A 14,569-nucleotide genomic window follows, 5' to 3' on the forward strand; every position below is an offset into this window, starting at 1 on the left:
CAATTATGCTTGTATTCGAAGTTACTATTTTACAGTTGTTAGTTACCCATTGGTAAGATGTGACTAGGCTGAGCTGCAAGGCTGTGCTCACTCGAAGTTCAGTTTGGATTTATTTATTCATGCTGTTGTATCTTATGCTGTATATCATTAATATATTTTAGATAACATTGCTTTCTGAGTTCAGTTCACAAATGTCTTTGAGTTTGTACTACGAAAGAGAATTACGATCATTTTCTTATTAGTAAAATTATTATTATTTTTCTGTTCTTTGAAATGGTTACGGTTTTGTAATAATTCATAATAATACTTTCTTTCAGTTCCATGTAGTGGGAATTTTACTGAGCGGAGAGGTACTATTCTATCACCAGGTTACCCTGAACCTTATGGTAACAGCTTGAATTGTGTGTGGAAAATCATAGTGACTGAGGGATCAGGTATTCAGGCAAGTCTATGTTCTGTCAAGCATGGAATATTAAGTATTTTGTGGTTCAGTTTAAAAAGTAAATGTTTATTTCTCTAGAAGTGCCAAAAAACAGTAATCAATTAGATTATTTCAGGGCTACTTCAGATTGTGCTTTGTTTTTCTCAGTATTGTTCTTTGGTTAGCTTTATTTTTGTTGTTTACATAGGGCCATGAATGCGAAATAATTAACAAGTGGGTTTCTCTTTTAACTGTAAAATACTGAAGGCAGGCCCTTCAATGCAATATGCAAATGCTAACCCTTTCTATCTGCTAGGATATCACTAAAGCACTTGAGAAGTCTTCAACTGTCGTTGTTATGTTCTCATTTGCACTTTGCATAATTATTTATAATCATGCAACATATGTGCAAAATCCTTCTTACTCAAATTTATATTTGCTAAAAGTTAAGACAACTTAAAAAGTTAATGTTTCATTTACCTTTTTTGTTTGCTTGGACGTGCTTATTTATATTCTCTTTGGGGCATGTTCTCCTTTCATTTTGCTGTTTCTAAAACATTTAAAAACATAAGAGAAGTTGGTTTAAAAAGTTATTTGGTGGCATTTTACAGATCCAAGTCATCAGCTTTGCCACTGAACATAATTGGGACTCTCTTGAAATATATGATGGTGGAGATATGACAGCACCACGTCTTGGGAGCTTTTCAGGTATGGATATGCTTTGATATAAACATACAGGGCTATGTATAGGTGTGTGAGAGAACATTGCTGGTTCTCACACATACACAAGGAGTATATTTGTTTGAAATCTTTTATGATATAATTATGAAACTCATTTTGGGGAGAAAACTTCAGGTGCTGTAAATGTGTGTAAATATTCAAGGAGATTTTCAGAAGCAAATATGATACTAAAGTGTTTAGCTTTCATAACAGGGATCTAGGTGATGATACTTCTGGAAAAAAAAAAAATCTGTCTCACCCACACCTTCCATAGAGAAGAGATAGTGATAGCAAGTGGTATTGACATTCAAGGAACTTCGTTTGATAGCTTTGACTTAGCTTATCCTTTTTAGCTCATGTTTTTTCCAGGAAAAAGATAAACCATTCTATGTTCATCAAAACTCACTGGACCTTAGAGAACAAAACAAACTGCTACAACTGGGACATAACAAACCATGTCATTTCTCGTTTCACATATACATTAGGCATACATGGTTTTACTCCTTTTTTATGAGACTTTTTTTTATAGTAAGAACATGCTCTGTAAACCTAGCCAAGAGAAAAAATATCTTATATGATCTTAAGTCATGAATTGCATGCCGAACTCACAAACTATTCCAAGCCTGATCTGATTCTGGTGTAGCCAAATCATCTTGTGGAAATTTGCCTCTCTGGGTACTACACAAACTTTGAGAGAGTAGATGTATTTGGACTATGTAAGGAAATGAATGATCAAATAGAAGAAACCCAACATATTATTTATTTGGGTATTGAATTAAATTGATATGATTGCACCTCAAAATATAAATATTAAAATACTATAACATTTCATATTAAATGCTAGCAATTACACTGCATATTAAATTGGCAATAATGAAGAAAGAGATTATGAGATGCAATTAGCTTTTGACAGTTAAAATATGTGGCAAATATTTTGACCTGGTGGATAAAGAACTGATTAAATGATCCATTTAGCAACGTTCTATTTAACAGGGCTATTTAATATAGGTTTGTGAGAAAATTACTGGTTCTCAAGATTCAAAATATTTTCTTATCCTCCACTAAAAGTGTGTCATCTTGATTTAGCTTAAAAATCTTCCTAATTTCAAGGGAAATTGAAAAAGACATTTTTTCTTTTTATTAGAAATATTTCACTGAAGATGGGGTACCAGAGGAGATTTACTGTAGATGTATATTTTTTTTAGATTTTTTTTGTAGATTTATATTCATATTTATATATGAATGTTGGACAATACTAAGAATGTTTGTGTGCGCAGGAAAATAATAGTGTTTAAACATGGCATGAAATCTGCTGTTCTCAAAACTGAACCAGTAATGTGACATTAAAACTGAATTCTTTCTTCCAGGTATAGTTTCATAAGTAGTAAAATTCAGCAGGCATCATTTCTGTGTCAGTAAATCGTGCAGAAAACCGTTGTCTGCAGATTATGCTGATTCACTCTCCAAAATTCATGTGTGTTCAAAATATGCATTCAAAATGTACAGATGTACATCTAATTACTAAGAATTTACTGAACTGTGCTGCTAAACAGTATCAGAGAGTTGATTGGGAAAGTGAATTCATTGGAGTCTGTTTCTTATTGAAGACTTCTCAAAGATAGGTCACTCTACCATTTCTTTGAGTCAGGGCATGGAAGAGAATGGCAGCTGCTTGGGGTTGGGTGTTGTGGGGCAGGGCCTGGCACCAGGGCCCATCCCAGTGCCCCAGCAAGGAGCAGGGCAGCCAGGGGCACCACGGCAGTCCCAGCCCAGGCATCAGACACCTGCCTGGGAATGGGAGCGGGATGGGGCCAGGCCGAAACATGTGCCGCTGGGTGGGCCCCGCTTGTCAGGGCCTATGGCAGACAGGGCAGGCCTAGAGGGAGCTGCAGATGGGTTCAGCTGTGGCTTTGCTTGGGCAGGGGTTGACAGCCTTGGGGCTGAAATGGGGTGGTGGGAGGCCCTAGGGGGCTACCCTGGGTAGGACCAGTAAGGGCTGTTTGTTAATGCAGCCCTAACAAATCATCTTGACCTTTTTGGATTAATCCTGTGGGTCATCATCTATCAGTGAATGGCATAAATATTAGGGCTTTTTTCTTCTTTTTACGCTATGGTAATGTTTGTGATGTGAAGATGCTATTTTAGGGGAAAGTGATAGGAGCTTCACATACAAATCCATAACAAAAATACTGAGACCATGTGCTAACAGATGTAAAGATACCTTGTATTTCTGTCCTTCTGGTTGCAGAATACCTGGATTTTCATACAGCTGTCTTGGAAAGGTGCTGTTGTGAATAGGACTGATATTGTGAATGCCATGAGGGGTTCTCTCCAAGTGTACCCTTGTGGCATGAGAAGCAATAGTGTCCAAGTTAGTTGTGCCTAATACTGACAGGTTATGCCTTTTAGTGGGACGTTTCTTTTTGAGACCACATTTTCCAGATGTCATGAGACAACACCTGAAGCCATTCAGAAATATTGGAAAACTATGAATTACATTTGTTTTCAGTATTACTGGTTCATCAAAGGAGTGCTTTTGGCTCATGAGGAAATGAAAATAATGCTGCCTTTATAAAATGAGCATTGAAGTAATTGCTTTTACAACAGTTACTGTATAAAAGCAATACCATTTGAAGACCAAATACATGTATAGGAGTTTTTTGATTCATTAATGAAGCTCGGTTGCCTTTTCAAGTGCTTGAATTAAACAGTGTTATTAATAAGAGAGAGAATTCTTATTGTATTATTATTGATCAATCTTACATAAACAGACATGTTTCCAGGTTTTAAAAATAAAGTTATGCATGTAATTTTTTTTGAAGTAAGGGACTGTTTTCAGAGGTTGTCTCTAAACCTATTAATTCTCCCATTTGGGAAGGTCACCGTTTTTTATAAATAGAATAAAATTTTCTTACCATATCCAGGAAAAAAAAAAAAAAAAAGGTGTTAGTCAGCCTTTTGTTAGCAGATCTTACAAGGGAACAGAAATGCATAGCATTCATTACTGCCAGAAGAGCAATTTTGTTAAAGGAAGAGGACAGTCATTCTGAGTCAATATCCTCATCTTTACTGAGCAGACACCTTAGCCTTAAATGTATTTCAAATTCTGTTTGGATACCATGAAAAATCCTCCCTTCCAGATGTTTCACTGTTTTCTGTATTCCACTCTAAGTATTGTGTGACATGAATGCTCTGTACTGTCTGTGAATTTCTGTACTTGGAGCTTCCATGTCAGACAGTAAAGAATTCCTTAAAGAGCTATAATTTATAAAAGACCAACTTGTAATCTTTTTAGCTCTTCACTGTTTATATCAAGATTTTGCTTAATACATTTTTAGATTTAAAAGCTTTTACCTTTCTTAGTTTAGATTGTAGAAATGCAAAGATAATTGTTTCTGGAGTTTCTTTTCAAGACTGAATTTCAAGCTCATACCTAGGCTGAGCACAGTTGCTATAGAAACAGCAAATGCCTGACAAGAAATGAAAATATTTTTACATGACCACTGTTCATTAGCTACTCGATACTATCTTTGAGGATAGATGAAAAAAAAGTCATTTTTAGCCCTAGTAGATTTGCCAGCATTAGACTCTATGATATGAGTTACATAGCAGTCATATGGTAACAAAGAAAAAATGTGGTGTCAGACTTAGCAATGCTAATAACAATGCTTTGAAGGTTATGATAAGCTTGTTGTATGGCATGCACTGAATTCAGTGACACACAATATTATTATTGTTATTTGAATACTTTTTGCTTTCAACTATTCTATGATTCTAAAAATTGGCTATATAAATAAAGTTGGTATGTCTTTTTTTTTTTTTTTAAACACACTGCACCTACATCTACATTTCGTGTCATACCCTCATAGTTAAGATAAGTGGTGAAATATTACAGTTGGAAGAAGATCTGGAGAGGATACAGACAAAATGTCCAGACTGTCTGCTCTATTCTGTGCTGCTATTTTTTATACAAGTGGAAAAAAGTCAAATGGCAGTTAAGCTTATTACCATGCAGATAATGAGAAGAAAATGAGCCTGTCTGGTTCAGTTCTGATTACGGTGTGGTTTTGTTTGTTTGTCTGTTTTTCAATAAAAAACTATGATATAACAGTTTATTCAATAACTTTTATTTTTCTAGGTACAACTGTGCCAGCATTGTTGAATAGCACTTCCAATCAGCTTTATCTACATTTCCACTCTGATATTAGCGTGGCAGCAGCTGGTTTTCACCTGGAATACAAAAGTAAGACTTCTCGCTCTTTGAAACTTTCTCAGGAGAACGTGTGCATATGGACAGGGAGAACACTTATATTGTTGTTTCTTTGTTTGTTTGTTTGTTTCCCCTGACTTCCCACCGCTACTCAGCACAAGCCTGACATAAGTGACATCTATTAAACCGACATTTTAAATGAAGTAATATTTGAGATTACTGAAATCAGCTTTCACAAATTAGCACCATATAACAAATTAAGATGGCAATTCAGGACAACATTCAAGAAATGCGGGGTTTAATATGTATATTTATTTTGACTTGTCTACTTGTATATTTATTTTGACTTGTTGACTTGTCTAAAATATAGATAACAGCAACGAACAAATTAGTTAGTTTCACCATTGGCCAGTTCATAAAAAATAGAACTGATAACACTTTATTTTCCTTGCTATTCTTTTCTTTCCTTCAAATTCCTTTCAACAATTGATGTAATTGCAAAACAAGCAAACAAACAACAATCCTTCGCCTCACCCCTCCCCCCCAAAAAAAACAACAATTAACACAGCTTTATAATCTCAGAGCTACAATAAAACACTACAGTTCTCTTGGTAAATCACTAGTGGTATGAGCAGAAGAACCTAGGGAGGTTGATGACAATTTTTGCAGTATTTATGTATTAAGTGTTTATGTTTTGTGAGCAACTTGGTCCTACAATACAGAATTTTGGTGTTATAAATGTCTATGGATTACCTCACATAAGTATATTTAATTCAAACACGCACATTTATATTATTCCTTCTCTCAAAAACGTTAAATGCTGTACAAAAATAGTAAATTCAGCATGTGCTTACATGGTATTTCTTTCAGCTGGAAATAGTTATTGTTCAGAGTATTCTAGTCTTTAAAAAAATGCAATGACTAGGTGACAGTCTGATTAAGGTCACAAAGTAAATTCTCATTAATTTCTGGATATAAACTGGTCTGTTTTCTTATATAGGGAATTTAAGAATCATCTTGACAGTTGAGTTTATGTACTACATGCATTCTGATAATGACAAAATAATAACCTTGTTACTCATCTTTTTAAGAAATGGACATAAGTAAGTAAACACATGGATAATCTTTAGTAAGCACTATTTAGAATTGAGATTTAAAAATGTATAAGATTTAAATATGTACAGAATTTTGAAAGACCAAATTTTCAGCGCATGACAAATATTTTAAACTAAACATAACCCACAAAATAGTCTTATGTTTCACTTTAGTTTCCTGTTTATTTCAAGCATTTGTATGCAAGCATGTTGGGTTGGGTTTATTTTTGATGCAGAATGGTTATGCAGATTGAGACTATGAATATCGTTTATGCAGGAAATATTTTAGAATCTACTATTTGGCAAAGTTCTCTTTCCTTTCAGTTTTTCATCTTTTACTTCTTGCACCAACTTCATGTAGTTTCTTAAGGTCCCACCACTGGCAGGGAAGACATTAAAATATTCTAGAAGTAAGAATGAGCATAGTCCTGTTTTCTTAATGCTGCTTTCAACTTTGACAAAGTGAGCTAGCAATGTGCTCTTGCAGCCCAGAAAGCCAGTCATATCCTGGGCTGTATCAAAGGAAGTATGGCCAGAAGGTCAAGGGAAGTTATTGTCCCTCTTTATTCTGCTCTGCTGGGATCCCACCTGGAGTGCTGTCTTCAGCTCTGGTGCCCCCAGCATAAGAAAGACATGGACCTTTTGGAGTGAGTTCAGAGAAGGGCCATGAAGATGATCAAAGTGCTGGAGCAGTACAGACAGGCTGAGAGAGTTGGAGTTGTTCAGCCTGGAGAAGAGAAGGCTCCAGGGAGACCTTACAGCGGCCTTCCAGTACCTAAAGGGGGCCTACAGGAAAGCACGATAGGGACTTTTTGTCAGGGAGGGTGGTGATAGGACAAGGGGGAAAGGCTTTATATTAGAAAAGGGTAGATTTAGATTAGACATCACTAAGAAATTATTTACTCAGAGGATTGTGAGGCACTGGAACAGGTTGCCCAAAGAAGCTGTTGATGCCCCATCCCTGGAAGTGTTTAAGGCCAGGTTGGATGGGGCTTTGAGCAACCTGGTCTAGTGGGAGGTGTCCCTGTCCATGGCAGGTGTGGTGGAATTAGATGGTCCTTAAGGTCCCTCCCAACCCAAGCCATTCCATGATTCTGTTATTCTGTAATGTCAAAACTTAGCTACAAGAATGTTGTGAGAAATGGTGTCAAAAGCTTTGCTGAAGTAGATGTAAATTATATCCACTGTTCTCCTTTTGTTCATAGATCTGGTCATTTTATCACAGAAAGCAATGAGATTGGTCAGGCATGGTGCATGCTTTCTTTTCCAAATAACCTTTTTCAGGTGCCCAGAAATGTATTCTGAGAGAATTCAGTCTCTGATTTTCCCAGGGACCAAAATGGGGCTGACTGGCTTGTAGTCCCCTGAAATGTCCTTTTGCTCTTTTTTTTTTTTTTTTTGAAGATGGACGCAGTGTCAGCTTTTGTCTGCTTGCCAGTGACATCCCCTATTCTTCATCCTTTCAGCGATAACAGCATCCTTAAGAAAGCCATCTTTCTCAACAGCATCTTCTTAAGAATCACTTGATCCTCATCCATCTTGTAGTTTGCTCAGCCACTAAACACAGACCAAGAGAAAAATATGTCCCTTGCAAATCCCAGCTCCATTTGAAATGTGTGGCTGGTGGATATTTCTGAAATTTCTCCTTGTCAGTCTCTCCCAGCCTCCACATCTTGTATATTGCCTTTATGCACAGGAGCTCTGCAATAAGCTCCCTGATTGTTTTCCTGAGTATAAGGATGGACCACTCTTATGCTTGAAGGATGCTGTATTTAAAGACTTGTATACTTCCCTAAGCAACTTTGAGGAGCTTCTGAGGTTAGTATGCTATGACATCCTGCCTACCAACTCCCAGAATAAGGTGAAGTCTACACACAAAGTCTAGGGTCTGCACTCTCAGTCCCTGTAGTATCTTAAGTTTCACTGTTTCATGGTCAGTGCAGCCAAGGCTGCCAATACATCTCCAACCATTTCCTTCTCGTCTGTATCAGATCCAGCTGTGCATTGCCCTGACTGTCCCACACAGTGCCTATATCAAGAAGCTACCCTCCTACCCTGAAACCTCTTGGGTTGGTTGTGTTCCACTGTGTTGCTCTTCCAAATTATGTCAGGGAGGTTATGTCAGTGTCAGATAAGAACCAGAACCTGTAATACAGAGATTTCCTTAACTTGTTTTAAAATATCTTTGTCTATTTTGTCACGCCAATTGGGTGTTTGTAATACATTCCTACCACAATGTCATACTTCTTGTTTCCTCTGATCCTGATCCACAAGCTCTCACCCAATCTGTTGACCTATACGTTGACATGTAGAAGTACCATGCCTTTCAACTTCTTCATAAGGAAGGCTATCCCCTGATCTTCCCTGTCTCTTCCTGAAGAGCTTTTACCTGTCCAGCATACTACCCAACATTCAAGCTGTCCTATCACATCTCAGTTTTGCCAGTGATGTTGCAGTTCTGTGACCGTATGTGGAGCTCTAGTTCATCATGCTTAATTCCCATTCTGGATGCGTTTGTATATATACACTTGAGGCAAGTGTCCTTTCATCCTGTTTTTATGTTTCCAAAGGTCTCTCTCTCATTGCATCAACACACACCTTTTGCCTTCTGTCCCATTTACTTTTCCTCAAAGAAATGTAGGTTGTGATCTTCTTCCCCATCCTTCCCATGGTGAACCCCTCCTTCCCAGCTGATCAGTGTGTTGGCAGAGATACTTTTTCCTACCCAATCCTCTCCTTTATCCTACAGTGAAAATGTAATTTTGTATGTGGTGTAAACAAGTACAAATTTATTCTAGGAATTTGCTGTACAATGAACATTTTGAAGTTCAATTTTTATCTTTTATTGTATCAGTTTTATTATCCCTGCAACTTCTGAAAAAAAATATGTATTCTGTTAACAAATAAAAAGTGTTTGGGAGCATGCAAGGTCAGTTGGATTTATGCTTTTGTTTGTCTCCTAATTGTCAGTCTCACAACCATGCTCTGCTAAAACATCTATTGACTTCAGTGGTGCCAATATTTCAATGCCAATGTTTTTTAGAAATGCAACAGTGCAGGTCAAGGTAACAAAATTCAGCATTCAGAGCTTAGTTAACTATTCTGTTGACAGTCTGACAGGAGAGAATAATTTGCTTTCTTGTGTGGTATATGGTCTCTGCAGGGCAAACAGGAGTACAGTATATCTGTGTGTGTCTGTGAATAGAGAAACTCAGCAAATCAACACAGCAAGAAGTTACTGATTTATATTGAGCAGTCTCCTTTTTAGACCAACAAATAAGCAGAAAACAAAATATTTCTCACTGCAAAAAGGTGCAAATATTGCTCGTATTTGGTTATGAATTCTGAAGCCTGTGATCATTCAGTCACCTACTGATTGAAGCAGCACTGGAAAAAAATAAATAGCTTTGGTTCAGAAGTCAATTTAAAATTTGGAATAAAAATGTCCTTTTGATTGAATTGATTTTTGAGGGGGTGCTTCACAGGCACAAAAATGTCTTAGTAGTGATAGTGGGGGTCTTCAATATCTACTTTTAAGGCTGTTCTGTTTTATGAAACAGCTGCAGCAGGATGTGGATCAGCATTCTAGTTACTATGCAAAATGGTCAATCATTTGGGTTCACCTTATATTTAAATGTTTTATCAAAAGTAGTAGAACACTAAGATGAGATGTACAAGGAATACACAACTGTACAAAAATTATGACACCCCATAGAGGGGTCCAGAGACCTATGTTTAATAGTACAGAGGACAGAGCTGGACTTGGGTTTTTTAGAATGTAAGCTATTGGTCATGATATTTAAGTGGGTGATGGAGTACGTGGTTTTCAGTTTTGTTCCAGAACACGTTTGAAAAGTTTATAGAATGGAGGAGACAGCTTGAGAGTTTCTCTCCTTTCCTGTTGCTGAAATTCTCTGTATACTTTGCTTACAAGGATATTCCTCTGAGAATTAGTAAGGTGGGTGCAAGTCACTGCAGGTAGCAAAAGGTCTTCTTTCGTACTTTTTGTCAATTGTCAGTAGCTGCTTTTCAGGAACCCACTATCTTATCTTCTTTCAGTTGGTCTTTGCTGAGGACAGAGGAAAAGCAATAGATTTTGAACCCATTCATCAATTCTGCAGTTTAATGTAGAAGAATTCTCCTTTATTTTATGCAGTCACAAGAAAAGGAAATTGAGTGACATAGGAGAAAAAAATGTTTCAAAGATGGAGGACAGATTTCCAGAAATGTGTAAGAAAATAATTTTCATTAAGACAGTAATAAGTGAGGATCACTTAGGAACATTCCCTCCATCCCAGAAGAAATTCCAAGGAGCAAGAGAAACAGAGGAGAGTGTCCTTAAGTGTCCTTAAATTATTTATTCAGAAGAGAAATTATTTATCTAGAATAGATATTATATATCACATTTGTATAATAGAATAAATGGAGGGGAACTTCTACTTAAAAATGTATTTTTCAGAAGTGTGAATGCGATAAGCATGCCTGGATTTAGGTTACTATGTTAGGGAAAATAGCTTTATTTCAATAAAATATACTTAATTTACTTTTATATGATCACATATATTCCACACTGCATATTGCTTTTTTAAAGTAACTTTATAAAACTTCATAAATACTTTATAAAAGATTCAGCTTCTGCTCACAGCTTATTTAAATGCTAAATATTTCAAGTTAATTTAAATAATTTAATAAGCCTTGTTTTATTTCTTGAAAAGGTGCATTGCTTTTAACGATGTGTTACTCTTGTCATCTCTATTTGAGCGTTCTTTCTGTGTATGTCTTTATTTCCATGAGAATGTTCTGGTCAGTCTGCTTCTGTAAACCTTTGCTCATGTCTAACCTAGGCAGACAGCATGTTCCCCTTGCAGCCTTCAAAACCCCACAAGTCTTCTGGTGACTAATACAATTTAGTCATTTAGCTTAGGATGTTTTTTATGCTAGGCATCAAAAATACATGTATGAGTTAGTTGTCCAAGTTGAGTGGTCTTACCTAATTTGTATGCTAGGGTATGCTATGACATTTTTGTTTGTTTGTTCATTTTTTAAGAATACCATATACATGAACTCAGCCAAATCAAGAGAAGGAATTGGTCAGTGCCTTAGAAAAACGTAATTCTGATCATAGTATAAAAAGTATTGTTGAGAGCCACTGTGTGGCATTGTTTCTTGTTATTTCAGAAGGATTATAGGTGTTAAACTGATTGCAGTAACGTGCGGTGACAAACAAAGCAGTAAAAAGTATGCAAAAGATAACTGTAGGAAAGACAGAAAATAATCTTTCAAACTAATCTTTCATATGCGTGTTTTTCTCCCAAACCGTGGTAGAATGAAAAATACAATTATTTTCACAACTACCAGCAAGTCCAAAGGAAATGTGCTGTGTTGCATTTCCAGTACATACAGCAGTAGGAAGAATAAATATTCCTGCCCTTTGATTGAATTCATTTTAATTTTAATGAACAAAGGAAGAAACTATCCAAACAGTATGGTTTAGAAATGTCTGTTTAATTCAATTGCATTTGTAGGCACTGAAGTTTCAAGCCTAGTCTTAAAATCTCATTTATTAATTCTAGTAGTTTCAGTATTTAATTTAATACACAAACAAAAATAAAATATAATAAATGTCTGAAAATAATGAGTATTTGCTCACACAACACCCTGCTTGAACCTCTCAGTTGAAGTCAGTTTTGCTTTTCTAAGAGCTTAACATATGGTGAACATAGACACATAGGTTTGGGCCACAAACCTCTCTAAAAGTTTGTGTAAATATATCTAAATTAAATGATTATAATTAAAATAGTTCAATAAAAATCCTGCTTTTATGCAGTCAGTTTTTTAATAATGTCATCTAGCTTTATTACCTTGAATTAAGACACACGGCACGATTCGGTGTCATTCTTCCTATAAGCCTTTGTTTTACAAGTATACCAAGATGATGTAATACATGCAATAAAATAAGCATACTTTTAATTACTTTCTCTTTTTCTGAAGCTTTTCAGTCGTGTGTTTTCAAGTGCTAAAGGTTCTCAGGAACTGAGATAATGGAGAGAACTATGAATATTTTTGTAGCATTTCTTAAAGATCTCAATAAATTGAAGGATAAGATCAGACTAGAAGAGAAAACATACTTCTAAATAGCAGGGGGTATTTTTGTTTGTTTGTTTGTATGTTTATTTGTTGGTCCAGATTAAGATCTTTCACACAATTAGATCTTTTCCCATTATTAAAGCAGGCGTGAGTCATAAATGAGGAAATTGTAATTTAATAGGTCTAGATCCTGTCAGTATATCTATACACCTTTCTGGCTGTTGAAGAGAATCTGACCTCTCTCACAGTAATGCAGTAAGGTAAATGCATTTTCAAGGCTGGTGTCTGAAGCATGCAGTTTTGGAAAGAACAACTTGGGTTGCTGGTACACACCAGCATCAAAACAGATAGAAGTAACTCCAGCTTAATGTTTGTAGTGTAATAACAATATGTTTCAGTTAGCCACATAAGGGTGGGAGGGAGGAAGTCAAAAAAGAAAGCCCAGTGACTTTGGGTCATGCTGTCAAGAAATTCTTGTATTGCGCAGTTTGCAGCTTTCTGAAATGGACACTAATGGGCATTCATATTGTCAGATATGCCAGCAAGGATTTTCTTTCTGCCATCAATGGCAGTGATGTTTGGACAGAATTTGAGGTAATTGTAGGCATGTATATAATTATGGAAGTGAGGCATGTTTGTCTTATGGCACAGCAGAGGCCAAGAAAGTATTTATCAGGCAGTAAGTGGAAGAAGGTCAGGAAGAGGGTTATCATTCTTGACGTTGATGTGTTCTCTCTTGTACTGCATAGCAGAAGCAGAGCTCTGAAGAGCATGCACTAAGCAATCCTTGTCCTTTTTTGATTGCTTAGACTTGACATTTTACATGTTTTCCCTCTATTACTGACTGTTCACATACAATCTCATTTAATGTATTTCAAAGTCATGGATATTTAAGTTCTTTCATTTGTCCCCAGATACTGAATTTTGTTTGCTTTCTCTGAAACATTCATTAGATTTTTGTATCAGTTGTAATCAGAATGTTTTAGAATCATTTCAGTTTGAAAATGTTAGTTTTCATACCATAGATTTTTACAGAACTCTATGACAAGTTAAAGTTAAATTGAAATGTTACTATACCAAGTAAATAGTTTTGCTGAAAAGAGCAAGACAGAGCATATTATTTTTGTTCTCCTATTCAAAAGTAAATATTATAGGCTAATATTATGTAATGAATGATGGGGCTGAGGACTGAAAATATTTTACTCTGTTTCCAACTTTCTCTTTTCTTTTGAGGAAGTAATATTGCTTCTTAATGTCATGTGGATCAAATAAAGTAAATTATGAGTTGGTTTTGCATACTGGTTTTTGATATTCTAATAGAATATTCTATGAGTATTATTCCAAAGGAATAGTAGCAATAATATAAAGCAAAAAACAGAAAGATTTTTATCAAATTATTAAAATGTTAAGATAAATAATGTAGCGTCATACCATATCTAACAGTTGAACAGAAAATGACTTTGAAGCTTTTCTTTTGATTATAGTCTATTTCAATTCTGTATGCTATTTAACTAATGACAGAAAGAGCTATATTGTAAGCGCATTATTAGTATTGCCATGCAGTCACTGTTACAAAACTATTTCTGTGACTCAGTAAAATCTGCAAAAATAACTTGATACAAATTTAGACTGCAGACCTGTAATTCTCAACACACACAATTCTGAGTTCAACCAAAGCATGAATTTCTTGAAGACAAGAAGTAAATCTCAAATTTATATTCATAGAATTCATCAAGTACATCTCGATCTAAAAGCATTTAATCACAGTGTCTTTGTTAGGGGCTTATTTGCTTAATAATGGTGTGTTTGGAGCATATCTTTTATTTTATTTTATTTTACTTTATTTTACTTTATTTTCTATTCAAGAGTAAGAAGGGTAAGGAAATTCAGAAATGCATCTTGATTTGCTTGAGTTCTGTATGAATAAAAGCAAAAAAATAATTTTTAAAATTAATTAACAATAAATAAATAACAATAATTAATAAAGAAGTGGTCTAAAATTAATAAACAGTAGTCTATATAGTGTAGTAATTTTTG

General features: G+C 35.5%; 1 protein-coding gene across 7 annotated transcripts in view; it reads left to right on the forward strand.

The window, feature by feature from the left end:
• The window catches only part of CSMD1 (CUB and Sushi multiple domains 1), a 1,150,295-nt gene that overhangs the window by 975,215 nt on the left and 160,511 nt on the right, over positions 1 to 14,569 (forward strand). For all 7 annotated transcript variants that reach the window (XM_048078081.2, XM_048078083.2, XM_048078082.2 and 4 more), the window contains 3 exons: positions 318 to 442; positions 1,033 to 1,129; positions 5,280 to 5,384. In XM_048078081.2, the coding sequence (XP_047934038.1) occupies positions 318 to 442; positions 1,033 to 1,129; positions 5,280 to 5,384 (327 nt within the window). The remainder of the gene's footprint in view (positions 1 to 317; positions 443 to 1,032; positions 1,130 to 5,279; positions 5,385 to 14,569) is intronic.

The sequence above is a fragment of the Anser cygnoides genome, chromosome 3, assembly GCF_040182565.1.
Source record: "Anser cygnoides isolate HZ-2024a breed goose chromosome 3, Taihu_goose_T2T_genome, whole genome shotgun sequence".
NCBI classification, from domain to species: Eukaryota; Metazoa; Chordata; class Aves; order Anseriformes; family Anatidae; genus Anser; species Anser cygnoides.